The 19,338-nt window shown below is 56.0% G+C and overlaps 1 protein-coding gene across 2 annotated transcripts in view; it reads left to right on the top strand.

The window, feature by feature from the left end:
* The first annotated feature begins 223 nt into the window (after positions 1-223).
* SAMD4A (sterile alpha motif domain containing 4A) overlaps positions 224-19,338 on the top strand; it is a 125,858-nt gene continuing 106,743 nt past the window's right edge. The window contains exon 1 of one of the 2 annotated variants that reach the window (XM_044436091.1): positions 224-1,140. In XM_044436091.1, the coding sequence (XP_044292026.1) occupies positions 945-1,140 (196 nt within the window). In that variant the 5' untranslated portion in view covers positions 224-944. The remainder of the gene's footprint in view (positions 1,141-19,338) is intronic. The other variant, XM_044436092.1, reaches the window with a different exon arrangement.

Below are 19,338 nucleotides of genomic sequence, written 5' to 3'. Positions count from 1 at the left end.
ACCTCTCTGACGGAACCCCCACCTCCCCAAGTGTGGCCTGCTTTTTTAGTGCCCCCCCCCCTCCCCCCCCCCCACCTGTTATTTGTGTTGTACAGGGAGAGAAGGGGGTGCTCCTTAAAAAGGAAAGAACACAGACCTGCCCTCGCCCCCCAAACAAGCAGCTCCCCCTCCTCCCCCCCTTGTGGTCGCCAATCCCAAATTTCCCTCTGTCATATTAGGAAGTGAGCCGAGATTTCTGTCATGCTGAATCATGGCGTTGCCTCGCAAAGTGTGTCATCGTTACCATCGCGGCAAAAAATTCTTTTTCTGTCTCCCTCCTTTCCCCCAACAGTTGTGAGTGCTTCTCTTTCCCCGCCTCGGTGAGGAACGCCGCAGCTGTGGAAGGTCCAGAGCGAGGAGAGGACACTCGGCTGAAATAGCGCAGTGGGGAAAGGCAGCGAGAGCGAGCGAGAGAGCAAGAGGGAAACCGAGCGTGCAAAAACGGACGGCACTCTGCCTCATGTCTCCTCCTCACACCATCTCCACTCCTCGCCGTGCCTTGCTGAGAAATCCCTCGCACTGACCGGGTGCGTGCGAGCTGCGCTTCGTATCGTGTCGGCTTCCTTTCGCTGCCGTATGTCGTTGTCTTGGGGGGACCCAGCAGCCGCTGGCGTTTTGGCCTGGAGAGAGCGTGTGAACGAAGCACACCCAACCCTGGCGATCACCGTCTTGTTTCTGCAATAACAACTTGATCGCAAAGTAGACCCGAGCAAGAAAAGGGGCCAGGGGAGTGGAGAGGACTTTAGAAGGGGGATTCTGCCACATCTTTGCCTTCCAGAGCAGAGCTGCGCATTTTTCTCCTCCTCCCAGCATATCTCTCTCCCTCCCTCTCCCTCTCCCTCTCTCTCTCTCTCTCTCTCTCACTCACACACACACGCACACACACACACACACGCGTGCCAATCATGATGTTTCGAGACCAGGTCGGCGTGCTGGCAGGGTGGTTCAAAGGCTGGAACGAGTGTGAGCAAACCGTTGCGCTGCTGTCTTTGCTGAAGCGGGTGAACCGGAGTCAAGCCCGGTTCCTTCAGCTGTGCCTGGAGCATTCCCTCTCCGACTGCACGGAGCTGCGCGTTCTGGAGAACGAAGCCAACAGCCCTGGTAAGTGGTGCCCTCTGCCCCCGCTCCTCAGCCCGCCGTCCCACGCCACTCCCCCCCCCCCCCCCCCCCCCGTGGTGCATCCAGGCCGTTCTGAGTGCCACATTGTTCTCTGGCCGCTTCCGAGGAGGGTGAGGACGGGGTGTACTCATCCTCAAGCAGCCGGCTGGGGGGAGCCCACCCAGTTTCTGTCGGAGCCCACCCAGTTTCCTCCCCTGAAAGGAGGAAGCAGCAACAGCCGGGAGGAAGGCAGCTTTCGGCACTTTTGCGTCTTTTCTGCATTCTCATGCCGTGGAAGCGGCGGCGTGACGGTGGCAGCACAAGCGCCGGCGAATTGTCTTTTCCTCCCTCCCGGGCAACTTCCTGTCACATAAGTTAGTCGGGTCACGTAGAGTCTGGATTTCCTCGGCTGCTTTTGGGCTGGGTGGCTCCTCGCCTCGGCTCCTGAGCAGCATGCAGAAGCAGCGTTTCCCTGGGCAGGCTGCTCTGCTCGGCAGTGCCGTCTCCTTTTCCTGGGAAGGCCTTTCTCTCGGCAGGATCTCCTGACGGAAGCCTTTCCGCCCAAACCACCCATCCGTCGTTGCGCAGGGCACCGGTCGGTCGTGTGTTGGCAGATGCTGTGCTTTGCCGCATGATGCGGCCCTCCCCAACCTTGTGCCCTGCAGATGTTTGGGCTTCGGCCCCACCAGCCCCTGGTCGGCGGTGAGGAGTCCCTGAGCCAGGAGGGCAAGGTGGTGGGTGGAGGGGTACCAGCTGGAACAAAACCGTGCACATTTTAATTGGCCGATACTGATATTTTTATATAAAAATCACTCTGTTGTGAGTTAGGTGGGACTTTGGATTAGGCAGGCGGTAAGCCTGAGCTTAGAGGGCAACGAGAAAGAGCCCCTCCTGCCTGTGTTGGTGCAGGAGCGGGGGAACTGTTCTTGGATTACAGATCCCATCATTCCTGAGTGTTGGCCAGTATTGAGCTGGGAGTCCTCGCAGGGTCCCCACCTGTGTGCTAAAGCAAGAAACCTCCCAAGCACCGGTCAGTTTGCTGTTCCTGCCTGAGGATTTTGTTTAGAGCTCTCTTGACTGTTTGTGCTTGCCATGGAAAGCTCCACATGAGTCTGTTGCTGAAAAATATTCCACCAGTGCTGAGGCTCATGTGACACATTTCAAGTGTCCCTTCATCCAAGCCACCTTTCCCTAATCTGGTGGTCTCCAGATATGGGACTACATTTCCCAGAATCCTTCAGCCAACTATGCTTGTGCAGGGCAAAGTTGTCCCGTAATATTTATCCCCGTATTGCCTTGGGTGGGGCCAAGATCGGGAGAGGGTGAGCTGAGGAAGGTCCAGTTACTGAGTCTATGGGCACTAAGTGAACCGGGGGCGTCACTGCACCATCATGGAAACCCACCCGCTGTGTGTTACCTGTGCGTGCATGTGTACACACGCGTGCACTCATGAACGGCTCCACATGTACCAAATTCGTGCACCTGCTTTTTTCCTGTGGAAGCTACATGTATTTAGAAATGTGGTTTCTCCATGTCATCCAAGGCAGCCTTCTCCAAGCTGGTGCATGCTGGACTACGATCCGTGTAGTTTCCAGCCAGCCGGCTGCCTGGGAATCACGGGAGTTGTTGTCCGTCCAGCGTCCAAGCTGATGCCCTCCAGAGTCGATGCATGCAAATAGATGTCTCTTTCCTTCGGTCCAACCGTGCCTAGGATTGCACCCTAAGAGACTGAGCGTCTCCGTCGCTGTGCAGGCTCACCTGTCTTCCTCTGCTTGCAAGGCAGAGCCTTTTTTGTGGTGGGTCCCCTTTGCTGCCGTTTTCTTCCCGGGGGGCTTGCCTGTCTCGAGTGCCAGGGCACCAGGCAAGGGCCGTTTTTCATTTCCCAGGCGGTTCCAGGCCTTCTGTGAACAGGCTGCTCAGGTTGCTTTGTGGGTCTCTCTTTACAAGCCGCCCTGGTGGCTTCATCCTCCCTTAAAGGAACACGGAGCTCGTGGGGGGTTCACCTCCTGTGTCTTCATGAACGTGTTAGCAGGTTGAAGGGAGCCGCTCTCTCACTTTGGGCTGTTCCTTCCAATATCAAGGGTTGCAGTGGTGACCTACCTCACCGGATTGTTGTGAGTCACCGTGGGCTCGGGTGCGACGTGCTTTGAATCCCTTGCAGCTTTCTCTGCGTCAGAAGCTTTCTCTGCAGCAACTGTTGGCGTGTGCGGGCTGGGGAAAGCTGTCGCGCTTCCCTTGCTGGAATCGGGGTAAGGGCTGTCTCCCCGCGCCTGCAAACACTTGCCCATTTCTTTATGAACAGCGGAACGAGAGCATGTTCCCGGACAGGGCGTGTGCGTGCGGACCCCGGGAGTCCATCTTATGGCCGAGGGCAGCGTGCATCAACCCGGATCTGGGAGCGGCACCGCACGGTGCCCGGACCGTTCACCGGGGCTCAGGAGATCCGGGGTCTGCTCCCCCCTCGACCGCGACACCCACTGGGTGACCTTGGGCCGTCATGGGCTCTCAGTCTCACCTCCCTCACCTGGCTGTCAGGAGGAGAAGGAGGAGAGGAGGGTCTTTGGGCCCACCGGACAAACAGGCTGTGGAGGAAGCAGAACGTCCAAAGGCAAACCTGGGCTGGAATCTGCGGTGGTCACGTCACTTGTGAAGGGTTGTGTTGGCCATGAGAACGGACTAAACGCCAAAGACCAGCAAGATGCTGCCTTACCAGAGCATTTGGGAGTTGCTTGGGGTTGCTTGCTGTGTGCGTATAAGGGAGATTCTATAGATCACGGATCCAGTTAGCAAGAGCTCTTGTCTTGCACATTAAATAATGTTGTCAGGGACGTGGGGCAGGGGAAGTGCTCCTAAGCTCAGCTCGTTTGGACAGCAGTCATAAGACTGACAAACATGGCCCTTGCTCTTTTTTTAAGTCCACAATTCCAGAAAAGTAGCAGGTGTTAAAGAATAAGAAGCACATAACATTCTTTGGGCTCAGGGTGGATAAAAATCAATGATAAACAAATGTGATCAATTGGGTGCTTTTATTTAAAATGTTTTAAAATTAATTTTTAATTGACAAAATACTGAATTTCTCTCTAATTAAACACACAATTCTCATCATGAACATGCTATCAATACTTACAGACTCATGGGAATGGAAGTTTTCCTTACACCCAAACATGGGTGCTGACTTGACCCGTTATTCTCATGTCAGTGCACCAGCTAGCTGGGCAATCCAGGTGGAATTGGGCTAACCAAGGCAGACAGAAAGAAAATTCAGCACAGTGGATAAAATGGGATGCTTTTAACAAACTCAGTTGCTTTTCTCCAGCCCAGTAACCCTCAGTGTGGGACTCTTTATTTTCCTTCGATATGTTGTTGGTGTCGTCGTTGTTGTTGTTGTTTGTGGGGGCCCAAATAGAGCAAAGCAGAAAGCAGCACTCTTATTGGTGGTTTTAATGAGTGGTACACCACCCAGAGAGCCTAACAGGGTTAGAGGCACAGTTTACAAATTTAATAATTAAATAAACAAGCACGGAAAAGAAAAAGGGCAAAATTGTCCCCTGTGCAGCTTCATGTGTTCTCATGCTAAGGATGTGGTCCTCTGTCTGCTTTCCTGGGAGTAAGCCCCACTGATCTATATGCCACTGGTCTAGGATTTTGCTCAAGTTTTCATGAGTGCTGGTTACAGGCAAGAGCTGACATGCATAGATGTCATTCCCTCTATAGGAGAGAAATAATGCGTACAGAACTTAGGGTGCGACCTGGACCTGGTTCACCTGAATGACAACCCAGAGTGCTGATTGCGTATCAGTTTTCCAGGAGGTGGTCATGAAGACCCTGCACCTTGGGCAGTCGTAACCATGAACAACCCAGAGTTCGCTACCCACCAGCAAGCCATTGGTTCTCTTTCTGGCTTGTATAAATAAAACCATTTATTTATACATTTATTTACAAGCCACCTATGACTGCCGAGACCTTCCATGGTTTGTGGGTTACGTAATCCATGGCTTGTTCTTCGGTTCACGTGGAGTTTAACGCACGAATAAGCCCCAAGTGCACAGGTTTAGGTGTCGCAGAAACAACCTACAAGTACAGGGAACCGCTCCTGGGAACTGGAAGACGTTCCCACCATTGATTGGGCAAGGCCATTAGTCAAAACAGAGTCCAGGGCTTGCATGTAATGACAGCCTGCAATTTACAAGCCCCACACTTCATTTTACTTACCAGCAACGACAAAACAGTCTAAAGGCTACTCTATTGTGATGCAAATTAATGTGGCCAGGAGAGCAGATTTGCGTCATTGTTCAGAAAAATCAAAGAAAAGTTTTCAATGGTAGCCTTGGCTTCAATCAGTTATTTGAATCAATCTTTCTTCCTGTGGATTTAAATTGCTTTGATTTAGATCAGTCTGCCTTATACTCACCTGATGAAGGGTTGGGGATTTGGGGAGTGGGTTAGGGGAGAAAGGGGAGGAAAGGTAGGGGAGGTTCCCTCCCAGGAAAGCAAGTCCATCTGTGCACAGTGAGAGGTAAACCCCTTAATTTAAGAATTAGATGATTTAGGGAAGTACTTTGCTGATCCCCTTTTAAGAGTGATCTTGTGGAAAGGACATGCGCATAAAACCTTTCACCTTGAGCTGGAGGAGGAAAGGTGCTACTCTAAAAGTGCTTTCTACCTGAAAAGAGAGCCATTTTCTTTTTGCTGTTTCTGTTTCTGATTCAGTGCAATTCCAGGAGATCCCACCCATATCTGTGGCTGTTAACATTCTGGGCTCTTCAGTCTGGGGGTTTATTCAACTTGCGTGCCCTCGTTCGCTCTTTAACCTTGAGTCCTTTTTCATGGCCTGTGACGCATCAGGTGTGCCACTCATGGATGCTTAGCCTGACCTGCCTCACAGGATTGTTGTGAGGGTAAGTGTGAGAGGAAGAGGTTTCTGCAAGCTGCCATGAATTCCTTAATGAAAGAAAGGTGGGATATAATATCAATAAGAAGTCCAGCCCGGTCCAATATTTGGTTATTGTTTATAGAACAGATGGACATCTGCCTGGTGTAAAAATGGGTCAATTAGCCCACCTAATAGTCATATTAAAAACAGTGCAATTATTTATTTTATAGCAGCCCTATTATTTATTTATTAAAAACATTTTGATGCCGCCCCCATCGCAACAAAGCCTCGGGGCGGCTCACAACTGCTCTTGTGCACCCCCGGCGGCCAGGATAACATTCATCCTCCCCTTCTTCCCAGGGATGGGGAACCTCTTCAAGCCGGAGGGGTGAGATGTGGGTCAGGGAAGATCGGGGGGGGGGGGAGCTACCGGCTGTGGGCGGGGCTGCAGGCAAAGGGGCGGGGCCAACGGTGCTGGAAGTCCTGGTGTTCATCAGCGTTGAGTGCTCACTGCCGATAAGGTTTGGCGGGGTTTCAGCTTTGTGGATGGGGCAAACTTCATAAAAGCTGCATAGCCATAGAGTTGGGGGGCCGTGCCAGGAGAAAGGGGGGTGCCCCCCTGGGAAACGGCAGGAAGGCTGGATTGGGGCCAGAAACGGCCTTATCTCAGTTTTTACCCACAACAACTTTTGAGAATGTGTGGCTGGCCCAGGGTCATGAGAAAGCCTGTTAGCTTTTAAGGTGCGCCCAGACTTTGGATCGTTTTCGCTGCAGGAGGTTTTGATTGCGGCCGAGTGACAGTTTGGGAGGGTCTCCTTTCCCTCCGATGTGCTACACGAAAACAATGCAGCAGGCAGCTTTTGGGGTGCTGGACCGGGACCGGGAGAGGCTCCGCCACGAAGCTCACGGGCAACGCCAAGCCAGTCGCTGCCTCGCAGCCTGGCCCACCTCGCAGGGCTGTTGTGAGGGTGAAAGGGAGAGGAGAGGCACCTTGCCAGCCCCCCTGGGCTCCGTGCAAGAGGGAAACGGCAGGGCTTGCGCTCGCGATGGGTACGAATGACCGCTCCCCGCCTCGTGCGGCGGCCAGTGCAGCGCTTGGGTGGGCCTGACCGTCGTGCCGCAAGCAGGGCGGGGGGCACTCGGGCCCCCGCAGCTTCCCCAGCTACGTCGAAATAGCGATCGGCTGGCCGCCGGCTGCTGTGACAGCCGCAGCACCCGGTTGTGCTGCCTTCGCCTGTGTTTACACTGGGGAAGCTTTCTGGAAGCGGCTCCCGGGGCCGCTCCTTGTGAATGGCGTATCCTGCAGAGGACCTGGCGCTCAGTCACTGGCAGAAGGAAAACTCCCCCTTTTCCCCGGCCCATTCTTCACCGTTTTTGGCGCTCGGGGAAGAAACCAGCTTCGTGCTGCTGCTGCGAGCGGACTCGTTTGCCCCTCCGGGGCCAGGCACATGGCCCTCGAGCGAAGGGCAGCGCGGGTGCCAGAATTATGTGGTCTGCTGTAGCCCGAGGCCCTCTTGCCGCAGGATCCCGGGCGAAGCCCCTCCGTGCTTGCGGGCGTCCCTCCGTGCATGTTCGAACCCGGTGCCGGCAAGGCTTTGACAGCTGCCGCCCGGCCCCGTTCACAGCGGGCTCCGGCGGGTTTTGCGAGGCCTTGAAGGCTGCCCTGAAATTCGCCTTGCCGAGACCGTCCAGGGCCCCATTCCAAGGCGGTGAAGCTCTCCGTTTGGGCCGGTGGCGGGAGAACTCTGGTGGGAGTTGGGTATTTCCTTATATAGTCCGGCTGAGGAGCCGTGTGGTGGAGTTTGCTTCAAGAGGCCTCTGCATTGCATAAAATCTTTGAAAATGATCTAATCTGGTGCAGTTAGGTAAGAAAGCCCAGTGGAAGGATAAGCGGCTGGGCGTAAAGGCACGAGAATCGGGGTGTGCCGGCGTGGGAGAGGAGTCCGGGAAGAGCCTTCCGGGATAGCTAGCCCGCTGGTGGATAATCCTGGTCATCTCGTAACCCTCTCCTTCCCTGTCGCTGCTCCGGATTGGAGCACCGTGTTCTCACTGCACGCTTCGCCTGAGGAGGAGTCCTTACTTCTGAGTAAACGTGCATGGGATCGCATTGCCGTGCAGAGGGGGCTATAATAGACAGGCTGGATTTCCTGTTCTGGTTTGGAAATAATTTAAAGACTTGCTGGAGAGTGGGTGACATTCGCCCGGCCCGGCTTTCGTGGTGCTTGCCTGCCTCCCTTGCTTCTGTTCACAGGCGATTGTTATATATGCTTGCACGTAAAGGCATATAGTATGTTAATAGGCAAAGCTAAGAAGCGATGCAGATGGGCAGATCCTGGATCCCGGAGTAAAGACATTTATTTTATAAAATTTCTGCCCTGCCCATTAGCCAAAGCTCTCTGGCCAGTTCACAAGTGATTGATTGTTTCTAGGATATACTGGGCAAAGCAGGAATAAATGTGCATTTTAAAATATTTATCAGGATTTTCTGTCTCCTCCTTATTGCTCTTTTGCCAATTATTCAAACACACACACGTATTATGTAAGCTACCGATTGAGGTTAAAACATGCATTTGATGTGGAATCTGGCCTGCTGAAACTTTTGCTGCAGTAAATTTGTTAGCATCTTATGGTGCCATGGGACAGAATGTAATCTCTTTTAAATCTGTCTAATATGGTGGGAGTTCCAGCTTCCTCTCTGCGCCACCCCCCCCCCACCCCCGGCTAAGCTGCCGTTAGGTATAAACTTAACTGAGAGTCGAAGTTGGGAACGAAAGCGCTTGGATCGGGGTGGCAGCCATGGGTCCCATGCGCCCGCAGAACAGCAAGCAGCTTCGATGCAGTGCTTGTTTACTCGTGAGAAACGGTTGCACCTGCCCTCTGGGTGGTGTTTGGTCTGCCGGTCTCCCCGTCTGACCTGTGAAGGGTCCCATAGCCCCCTAGAAAAGGGTGTGGGGAGATGCTCCCAGCTGCAGCTTGGAAGGGTGGAAAGCCAGCCGGGGGGCTCGTGTGTGGACAGCTTCCAGAGGGGCGCACCGGGGCCCTGCGCGGCCCTTGGGTCTGCAGGCATGCCCCACTCCTAACCCACAGGGTGGGCGCCACTGCAGCCTTTCGGGGTTCTGCGGGGCCCGCGGGGGGGGCAGCAAAAGGTCTGGCTGGTCCTCTGCTCTGCAGCTTCGGAGGAAGGCGAGTGAAGAGCGACATAATAGACAGAGGGGTGCGGAAAGTAACGAAGGAGGCATTTTTCTCCCGGCCTTATAACCCCGGTCGGGTCATCCCACGAAGCAGGCAGGTGGGAGACTCCAGGCAGAGCGGAGGAAGCGGTGCAGAGTCGAACCGCGGGAGTCGCTTCCGCGAGGCACAGCGGTGGCTTCCAAGGGGGCCTGGGCACGGCGCTCGGGGCTACTGGGCCCCAGTGCCTCCTTGCCGCCCCCAGCGGAGGAGGCAGCTTTGCCCCGTTTCTGGGGGGGCAGGCGGGGGGGCTGCCGCACTCCTTGTGGGGTTCCTGGGTGACCAGGGGCCCACCTGAGCCCTGGCCTAGCTGGGCCCCGGGCCTGATCCAGCAGGGCACCTCACGTTCGCAGAGCGCCACGAGAAGCCGCTGCAACACTCCCGCCAGTGTCGTTCCAGATCATTTATAGGTGGGCGGCAGCGTGAAGCCACGGATGGCGCCCACGAACGGCCCGTTGCAGAGGGAGCGGCGGCAGCCCTCGCTGGCCCCATTGCCTTCGGGGGCCAGCAGATTCTTCCCTGCGGCGGCCTGCACGAGGCAGGACGCCCCCCCCCCCCCCGATCTCCCTGTGCAGTGCAGAGGTCCGCTCAGGGCCAGGTCTCAGGGGAGGCACGGAGAGAGGGGAGACAACCGTCCACCTGCACCAGACACCCGGAAACCACGGAGGCGTGTGACCTGCCCGGCGGCTGGCTTCCACCGGGGGGGGGGGCGGCCTTTGTGCCAGGCGCTGGGAAGCCCCCGCATTGTGGGGGAGCCTCTCCTCTCACTCCGGACCGGCCCCCAAAGCCCGGCACAGATGGAGCCACGTGGCCCGGCCTTCGCTTTGGACCGGCCTTGCAGACGCCAGGAAGCAGCCGACCCGGCCTCTTCAGCGTCGAGGGCTGGTGGGGCGGGGGGGGGGGGGCAGACTCCGGGATGACTGCACATTTCAGCGGGGTGCCCAGTCAGCCAAAGCGCACCGACCCTTGTCCCAGTGCTGCGCTTGCCAGCGGGGCCCGGCCAGTACGTTCAGCTGCCGGTGCCCAAGTACACGTCAGTCAAGCGCCAGAAACCCGAGTCGCAGGCGTGCGCTTGCGGGAAGCAGCCGTCGTGTCCTGAGCAGGGGGTCCACGTGCCCGCGTCCCTCGCCCGGCCCCGTCCTCTCAGGGGCTGCTTGGCCCTGTCCTGTCTTCCTTCCCGCTTCTGTCGGGCCCGGGAATGCGTTTATTTATTTATGCACGGCATTTATGTCCTGCTGTTTAGCCAAAAAGGCCCTGGAGCACCTTCAGAGAGGAGGAAGCTCTTTGTTACGGGATCCACGTGTGTCTTTCTCATCCTCCCTGGAAGAGGATTCAAGGAACCGTGTGTGGGGTCCCCCCAGCCCCACGCCCGGGGAGGAGGCTAGGCTGGGAAGAAGTGGGCCGTGCATGGCCGCCAGGCAAGCTTCCCGCATCGAGCACGGCTGCGCTTCCAAAGGGATCCCTCTCCCGACAGACGAGGGGCCCACGCAAGGGGTCTGCGGCCCGTCTCATGTTGCCATTCGCACGTGGCCCTGCAGAGAGGAGGATGCAGCTGAAGGACGGGGGAGCAGCACTGCGTGGAAGCCCTTCCGGGTCAGTCCCTGGCGCCTCCCATTAACGGAGGATCTCCGCTGCCAGGCTGGGCACGCAACTGCTCCCTCGGGCTTGTGAGATCCCGGACTGGGGGGGGGGGGCAAATTTTCTGCAGCTTGAGTGACATTCCAGGCTCCTCCACCCATCGTGGTTCTCCGGCATCCAAGCCATTCCCAAGCCCTGCCTCATGGCCTCTCTCCCGCAAAAGAACCTTTTTGCACATCAGGATCTTTACCTTGGGATGTGCAGATTGGCGTGATCCAGGGCGGACAAAGCTCCCCGAATTCCACCTTGAAGCTTTTTCCGATTCACGTTCCTATTTGACTGCGGACCCATTTTTCCTTTTATCTAAAAATCCACCCGTATTTTTATACCTGCATCTCCAAATATGTGGGCATCTGTGTGTTTGCCCATTTTTCACCCGATTAAAGTGCATTTTGCCATGTGCATTCTTCAAGCACAGGCAAGCCGTCTGACCCAGTTTTTGGTCCACGAATAGCATTGCAAGCGTAGAAAAGTACGGACTTTGACTGCATATTGCATCCAGCGAGCAAGGTGCGAATTAGGTAAATCTTGATCAAACACAAACTGAAAGAAGTTTCCAACTTCCGGCCTTTACCTAAATCTTTTAGTTCTTCCTGCTTTGCTTCCTCTTACAAAAATCTTTAGCCAGCCCTGCCTGAACGGGTACCCCCGGTGTATATGATCACAACTCCCCTTAGCAGCTGAGGATAATGGGAATTCAAGTCAAACATATCTGAAGGCTTCTCTGATTTTGCTTCTGGCTCTGCAGCTGGGTTAACATGAGCCTGAGCAGGGCAAATGCTTCCCACTGCTAAACTTGGTGGCACCCTAGGTTTGCCAACCTAGTGAAAATAATAGTCAGCAGTTTCCAATGGTCTCCTCCCCTTCCTCCCCGTTAGCTTTTGCGCCCACCTGTTGTTTCTTGTCTTGTTTCTAGCCTGCTGAAAGTTGATTTCGGCCCTTTTCGTCCTGTTTTGAAACACACCTGCCAGACTCTTCGGGCTTTTCTTGCGCTGCGGAAGCGAGAATGTCGGTCAGTCTGCGTAAACTCTGCTCCCTTTCTCTGGCACCATCGGTGTGGAATAAGCCTTTTTTGAGTGATCAAGCAAACAGATTTGAGGCACTTGCCCATTTCCAGTTTCCAGCAAAGGAGGAATGAGGGAAGAGGAGAGTTGAGAGACGACAGGAAAGGAACACGGCTCAGGGCGGCTCCGTTCTCTCAATAGGCTTCGTGTTTTAGCCAGGTATGAGGATAGACAGGTTAAGGCCAGGGTTGCATGGAAAAGGTGGGTTTTTAAGAAGTACACTTGCTTGGAAGAAAATCCCTATTACTTAGGCCATGGGTAGGTCGAAGGCAGATTTCTGGGCATTTTGCACTAAATCTTCACGAGTTTCCAACTTGGTGTTACTTAAACCAGGAGTGGTGAACCTGATCCCAGAAGTCCAAATCTGTCCCTCTGGGGTTACCCCAAAGATCACAGTCCCAGCAATGTAACAGTTATTATTAAGGTACTACAACAACAACAGTACACAGCTTTCCAAGAGCCTGAAAGGCATTAAGGTGGGATGAATTAGGAGTTCCAGGAACTGGCATGCCGTGTCGTCCCAGCTTGATTCTGTTCCACGTTCTTTAACACGGAAGCTTTTTAAAGCACAGGTTTGTTCCACCCTGTTTGTGGATGAGTTAGCAAATCTTTTAAGTGTCCTCAGGATCGTATGTATGCGGTTCTGTGCATGCTTACCCTGAGAATGTTGAGGTATTGCAGATGCTTTCCCGTAATAAATCCAGCATTGTGCACAATTCCCCTCAACGCACCCATTTGCCCTGCAAAATGTGGAAAAGTGCAAAAACGGAAAGAGAAGGGCTTTCCGGTTTGCGCAGTCATTTGGGAAGTGCAAATCGAACTGAATTCTATCAGCCCGTGGGCCAAATCATTTATTCCTGGCCGAAGCGATCTGTGCCAGCAACGTCCATGCGAGCTGAGCCTGCCTTTGGAATAGCTGCCCGCGCAGCCGTCCTGGTCGAACTGGGCCACTGACTGGCCATCCGGCAGTGACTCCTGCCGCCCGCGATTCTCTCTTTCGGTGTAACTTTCTTCCCTCGTGGTCTACCAAGGTGGATTTGACATTCCCTTTCTGGCAAGACTTGTGTTACGCCTCGCAGTCCGCCTGAGTAACTGAAATCATAATTGGTCTGAACGGTGCTCTATTTTTAGGCTGGTGCTTGCGCTTCCCTGCTTTGCGCTGGCTGGCTGTGTGTTTGTGTTCGGTGCTGGTCTTGCAGCACTCCGGAGGCGAGCGGAGAAGCCCCTGCATCGCACCTCGCCGAGGGGCCCAGCGCACAACGAGTTAACAGAGCCACTCCAAGGCCAGGAAATGCCAGTGGCCAGCCATCCCCAGCCGGGCGCCCTCCAGATGCGGCCGTGGGGAATCATGGGATTTGGAGTCCAACGCAGGGGGAGTTGTGAGGGTTGGCATTCAGAGCCAGTCACCAGGGCCCACATGTAGCCGGGCCGGGTGGGGTGGGGGGGTTGAGCAGATGGGCAAAATCCTGGGGCAGGAGGGGACTGCACGAGTGCCTGATGGTTGCCCATATGGGCTTACGTCAAGAGGAGGAAGGCTGTGGGAGTGGGGCCTTGGCAATTAATTCTGGGCACTTCACGGAGGGCGGGTGGAACAGCTCGCTGGATGGTTGAAGCCCGGTTCCTTGAGGGGTGGGGAATGGGGGGACCCCAGCGATCGGTGAACTTGTCCTCCAGACCCAGTGTTGGGGGCAGGCTGTTTCCGCACACGGTGGCCAGGTAGCTCCACAACGTACTGGGCGACGTCAACAAGACGGATGCTCTCCAGCCGATCCTCTGGCTGGACTCTGGCACCAAAGCTGCCTTGGAGGCCCTGCAGCTTGGGAAGGGTGCGGACCCTGGCGCCGTTGATCCACCTCGTCCCCTTAGCAGCGTTCAGGACCCCCACCCATGGGCGCCCTTCTCAGCCCACTGACTGGATGGGGTTGGGAGACACCACTTTGTGGTAGTTCTAACACTTCTGGAAGGGCCCGGAAGGTGCTGTTCGGGAACTGGAGCTGTGCATCAGGGCCATCGGCTTTTGTCCTTCACCTGTTATCTCTCTGGACTACCGCTCCTAGCATCCCCAGACTGGTCTACCCTTACAGAATTGGCTTAGTCTGAAGGGTGACCGTCCCTTAAGGGGTTCCCGAACACAGTGCATTTTCCTGCTTCAGACTTCCCGTTTCTCTCTGTGGGAGCCCTGCCAGCACATGCAGCATTGCTGGGGGCAGAGCAGCCCCACACCTTCCTTCAAGAGGGCTTTGAGCAAGGGGATGCCCTGTCGGTGCGTCTCCCCCTGCGTCAGTGCGCTGTGCTCCTGTTTTGCTTGAACACCTCGAAGTTGCCCTGGGTGTGGGTCACCCAGCAAGACGTGATACGAAAGGAAGGCCGGTGGTGGTATTTTCAGTTCCCTGCAGTGTGAACACTCAGCCGCTGCATCCAGGACCGGAGACCGGCGCTGAGTTTTAGAGCTGGCTCAGATCCTTTAAAAAGTCCTTTAATTAATTGCATTGTACAATTCAGCAAAGTGAGAAAGAAAGGAAAGGGGAGACAAAAGGTATGCAAACATCTTGGTTTTAATTAATTAAATCAGACCTATTTGCATTTACTACCGTCGTGCGGGGAAAAACATTTCTTTTTGATGGCTTTAGACGGTGCACCCAAAGAGGCCTTCCCTTCTCCAGAAGAGGCATCCTGACCGCCTGCGAAGGGGCATGCCTCTTCCAAGAGGCTTCTCGGCTTCCATTAGTATGTCTATTGGCCAGAGAGGCCTTTTCATTTGATTTCAGAAGGATCTTGACGTGATTTATCTAGTGGAGCCTTTCCAACAAAACGGTTCCACAGATGCTGTTGCACTTGCAAGTTCCCATCATCCCCAGCCACATGATCGGTTGGAGGAACCGCTGCTGGCGGAGGCAGATTTGCTTATGAGCATCTACAGCCGTATCAAGTAGATCTTTAACTGCATTTCTCCCTCCCTCCATTTCAGTTGTTCCTGGAAGCTCTTGGGAAGATTCCTAGAAAGGCCTCTGTTTTGGTGTGGGGGAGGCAGGAAAGGGGAATCTGCTTGTGCTTCCTTTTTATATAATTATTGCTCGGATCCCTGGACATCCCAGTGCCAAATTCCACAGCTCTGACTTATCAGCTGCGAGAGAAAAGACGTTTGCTGGACGCCTGTACAAACTTTTACGCTCACGAGGCCAAACGCTCGCAGTCTGACTTGATGTGAGCGCACATGTGTGTTAAGGAATCTCTGCACGGGGTGTTTTCGCTAGGCGTGCGCTGCGTTGGGGGTGGGGGGCGTTGGTGGGCAAAGAGGTTTTGCAGCGTGTGCAAAGGGCTTGAGCAGGACTTGGCTGGAGTTCGAAGTGGTGGTGGGAAGTGAGTGTGCAAACCGTGGTTGGCAGGCAGGGGAGTGGCGGCAGCCATTCGCGGTGGGTGGGTGTGTAAAGAGGCAGGCGGCCGTGCCCCCCGCCCCCGCTTCAGTGAGCTGGCCTTGATTAGGCCAAGCCACCTCCCAAGTTCCGCACTCTGTTGTCGCTGCCCGTGAGAGCGTTCCACGCAAAAGTGCCTGCTTGGTGGCAAAACAACACTCTTTGCTTTGCCCGAGCGACCCCAGAGGGAAGTGCGGGTGGCCCAGTCCACACCCGGGCCTTTGTGTCGCTAGTCTTTTGCCTTCCTCTGTTTCTCCATGTCTGCAATTCACGCATGTTACTGACGTTGCCGGAAAGCAATCCATTTACAGTGCTCATGCACATTTTCACAGTTGGACTCCTCCACACACTGTACCTCGGCGCATGCCCAGGGTCCTTATCACGTGTGTTTGTGCCGGGAAACGGCTGCCGGGCACTGTGGCTGGTAGACCAGGGGCAGTGAATCCAGTCTGGGTTTCAGCCTGCGCTTTTGAGGGACCGCCCATGGCTCTGAACCCATTTAGGGGCTACAGCAGAACACCATGGAGAGCACCACGCCTGGTAGGGCTGAAACCCGGAGGGGATACACTGCCCCACTGCCTCCATTGATGGGTGGCATCAGCCCTCACAACTCTTTGAAGACCCGGAGGGCGGTTGTTCGAGCCCTGCTTGTGTTTGAAGGACATCCACTGTAACCTGGCGAGGGAGGAGGAAGACTACGAGAGAAGGGAAGAAGGTACCGTTTTTTAGCGACGGCTGCGAACGGGCTGCGGGTGCCCCACCAAGCAGGCCCGGGGCGACAGGATGTCGTTGCCGCGCCAGTGGTTTCTTTGTTAGCCAACGGGGCAGCGCATCAGTGCGCGCGCTGGGCAGTCAGGCTGCCACAAGGACGTGGCCTCCGAGGAGCCCGGCGGAGGGGGGGATGGATGGCCCCGATCCACCGTTCCGCTCCTGTGACGGCTGCGCGGGAAGCCCCGAGGCGGGAGGTGCGTTCCACGGCTCCCTGCCACGGGGTCCCCCGCCGCTGGTGTACAGAGGCACAGTGCCCCTTCTGGGGGCAGGGCACCCTGAGGACTAGCAGCCACAATAAGCTTTGCGTGCTTGTTAAGCCGCCCTGCTCACGCTGGCCAGCTTGGCCCTCCAGATCTCCGGCCGGGAACGCCACAGTTCAGCCAAGAAGCCGGGGCCTTCTCCAGCACCAGAAGCCGGACCAGCGGAGCCCTTGTGCCCGGGATGCTCAGAGAAGGCGTCCGGGAGGGGGGGCCACACCAGCCTGCTGTTCCTTCCCGCTTGCCCCACCACGACCAGCGCGAGGACGACCCCAGTGACCGTCCCTCGCGAAACTCCCCGCCCTCCGCAGAGAGCCGAGGGCCAGGGGGCCAGGCGCAGCCCCCGGGAGCCGCCGCCTCAGCAGCTCCTGCTCCGGGCAGGGATTGTCTCTCCGTCTCGCACCGGGCTTGCGAAGGATCCGCCCTGCAGCACAGAGGACTAGCCACCTCGCGGGGCGCGGCCTTCACAGAGATGGCCACCGGGCCGCCCGCCTCCAAGCCCACGCTCTTCGCTGCAGACAGGTGGGCTGCAGGCTGCCGCTTCCCATCAGGCACGCCGAATTAACGCAGTGCAAGGAATGGCCCTTTGGAAACCCCATTCGTCCTCCCCCCCCCCCCCCGGCGCCAGTTGTCCCCAGATTCAGCCGGGAGCGTGGGGCCCCCAGCGGAACCGAGCGCTCTGCCCGGAGGATGGTGCGCGGCGGCTGCCACATCCGGCGTCCTCTGTGGAATTAAGGAATGTTATCAGAGGAGCCTTTGTCCGGTTCTCCGGGCGCCTGCTTTGGGAACGGGATTAACCTTTTCCATGCTGCTTCCTCCGCAGTGCAGGGGAGGGAGCTCCCCGGATGCACCAGCCCTTCTTCTGAACATGTAAAGCATGGGTCCTCAAACTGCAGCCCGCGGGACGGATCCAGCCCACCATGGCCATCCATCCGACCCGCGCCGCTGTTTGCTGCCCGTGCGCGCGCTTGCTGTGCGGTTGGGGAGGTGGTGGCTCGCTTGCTCAGAGATGGCTCTGGACTTGCTGGGAGATCGAGTGAGCGAGCCACCGCCGCGCGTGCCCGATGCCGCCTTTCGCGCACCCAGCGGCACCTCGCCAGCCCACGCCCCCAGGCACCCCCACCTCACTGGCCGAAATGGTCACCGCAGCCTTTCAGCTGGCCCCCTATTCAAAAAGTGTGAGGACCCCTGATGTAAAGGAACATTCCTGACCGGCGCACGTCGTAAGGCTCATCTGCTGAGCACTATGCTCCGGCACGTCCCTCCCGCGCACCAGGCCCGTGCCGCTCCCTCTCGTGCATTAAGCGTTGGCGGCTGGTGGGAGCCGTGGCTCGACGAAAGCCGTGCCAGCACTGGCGGCCAGGGGTCTCCCGCAGCCTGAGCCTGTTCGTTTCGGGTATTCTAATCCTGCCTCACAACCGGAAAGGCCCCCGAGCGGCTGACGTGCCGCCAGTAAAATGAGACCGCCCCGGCTGCACGTTTGCAACCCAAAAGAGGCATGGCATACAAGGAAAAGGGATGGGGAGGGAAGAGGAAGACACTGTGTGCTCTGTCGGCAGTGCTGTGGCTGCCATCTCCTCCTTTCCTCCCATGCGCCACAGTTTGTGTAACCCTTTGCAGAACGCGGGGCGGTGGCTGGGACTGGAGCAAGACCCTTGTGGGGAAAGAGCTTGGCACTTGCCAAGGGCAGACCGGCTTGGTGGAAGGAGCACGGGTGCACCCATTCGGCCTGGCTCGCGGTGGCTGTCCACAATTTTGGGGCTGAGCTGTGCTCGCCCTCTTTTTTAGGACCCCGTAAGTGGCGATGCTGATGGCTGCACCGGAGGCCCAGCTCTTGCCCTTCTCCCAAACAACGGACCCACCAGGGGCAGGAGGCAAACCTGGCACAGAAAAGATCCATCCCACAGCTGGGCTGAGAGCTGGTCCCAAGAAGTATGCTCAAGAAATGCAGCCGGCCTGAACCCAGCCCTGGGTTCTCCACTCTGATCCGCGGGTTCCTGAAGAATAAGCACTTATTTTGCATTTTGGCGCCCTCGGACCCACGGTGGCTGAGGATGCGAGGCCTTCCGCAAAACCACGGAGAGCATTGATGGGAATCGGATCCAGCGGAGAGTCTCCAGAACTGAAATGCCTGTCTGCTGACATTCATGTTGCCCGTTCCGTTCGTGCATTCAGGCCAAGTCTTGAAAACGCTGCTGTTCAATGGGGTTGCGCTTAGGGTTGTTTTGGAACAAATTTTCAGTGTACTCGGCATGAGTCGTGCAAATAAAACGTAACTGTATACAAAAACAGGAAAATTAGAAGAGGCACTTTAAAACAATGCAAGGCATAGCACAACCTTATAGTGAAAAAGAGATCAGAGTAAGAGTTTGTAGAACACTAAAACCGGATGTACTGTATTTGCCCCTTGGGATGATGCTCTGAACATGAGGGTCCGCCAGCCCAGAGGCCCCTGTTGCTGGTACCTCCCAGTCTGTGAACAATAAGGGCTCCATCGGTTTATTTTATTTCATTTCTAGGCTGCCCAAAGCCAAAGTTCTCTGGGCAGTTTGCGGCACTGATCAGAGCAATACAATAAAATGCTTTGGCCATTACGTGGTATGGAAATGAAACACCACAGAAATCTTTTAAAATGCAAGCAATTCAAAACAATTAAAAGCAGCCCAAGCAACGCAGAATAAAGAGTAACCTTTGAACACCCACCTGGGATGGGGCATCTCCTCAAGCCCTCGGATAGCCAAGTGTAGCCTTAAAAGGCTCAGCTTGAGCTGACTGTCTTAATCTGGCACTGCGAAGATAAGCTTGGCACTGGGCAGGCCTCGGGGAAGGGCATTCTGCGGATGGGGCCACCACAGGGCAGGCCCTTCCTCTCGAGGCTGGCCTCTGCGTCTTCCTCAGCGCCGGTGCTCGGGCGAGGAGCAACGTCTGGGTAGATTGCGGTTGGGAGAGGCTATGTA

The sequence above is a fragment of the Varanus komodoensis genome, unplaced genomic scaffold, assembly GCF_004798865.1.
Source record: "Varanus komodoensis strain SLA01 unplaced genomic scaffold, ASM479886v1 scaffold3, whole genome shotgun sequence".
Classification (NCBI taxonomy): domain Eukaryota; kingdom Metazoa; phylum Chordata; class Lepidosauria; order Squamata; family Varanidae; genus Varanus; species Varanus komodoensis.
Note: the sequence above shows the minus strand (reverse complement) of the source record. Positions and strands in the feature narration are given on the sequence as shown.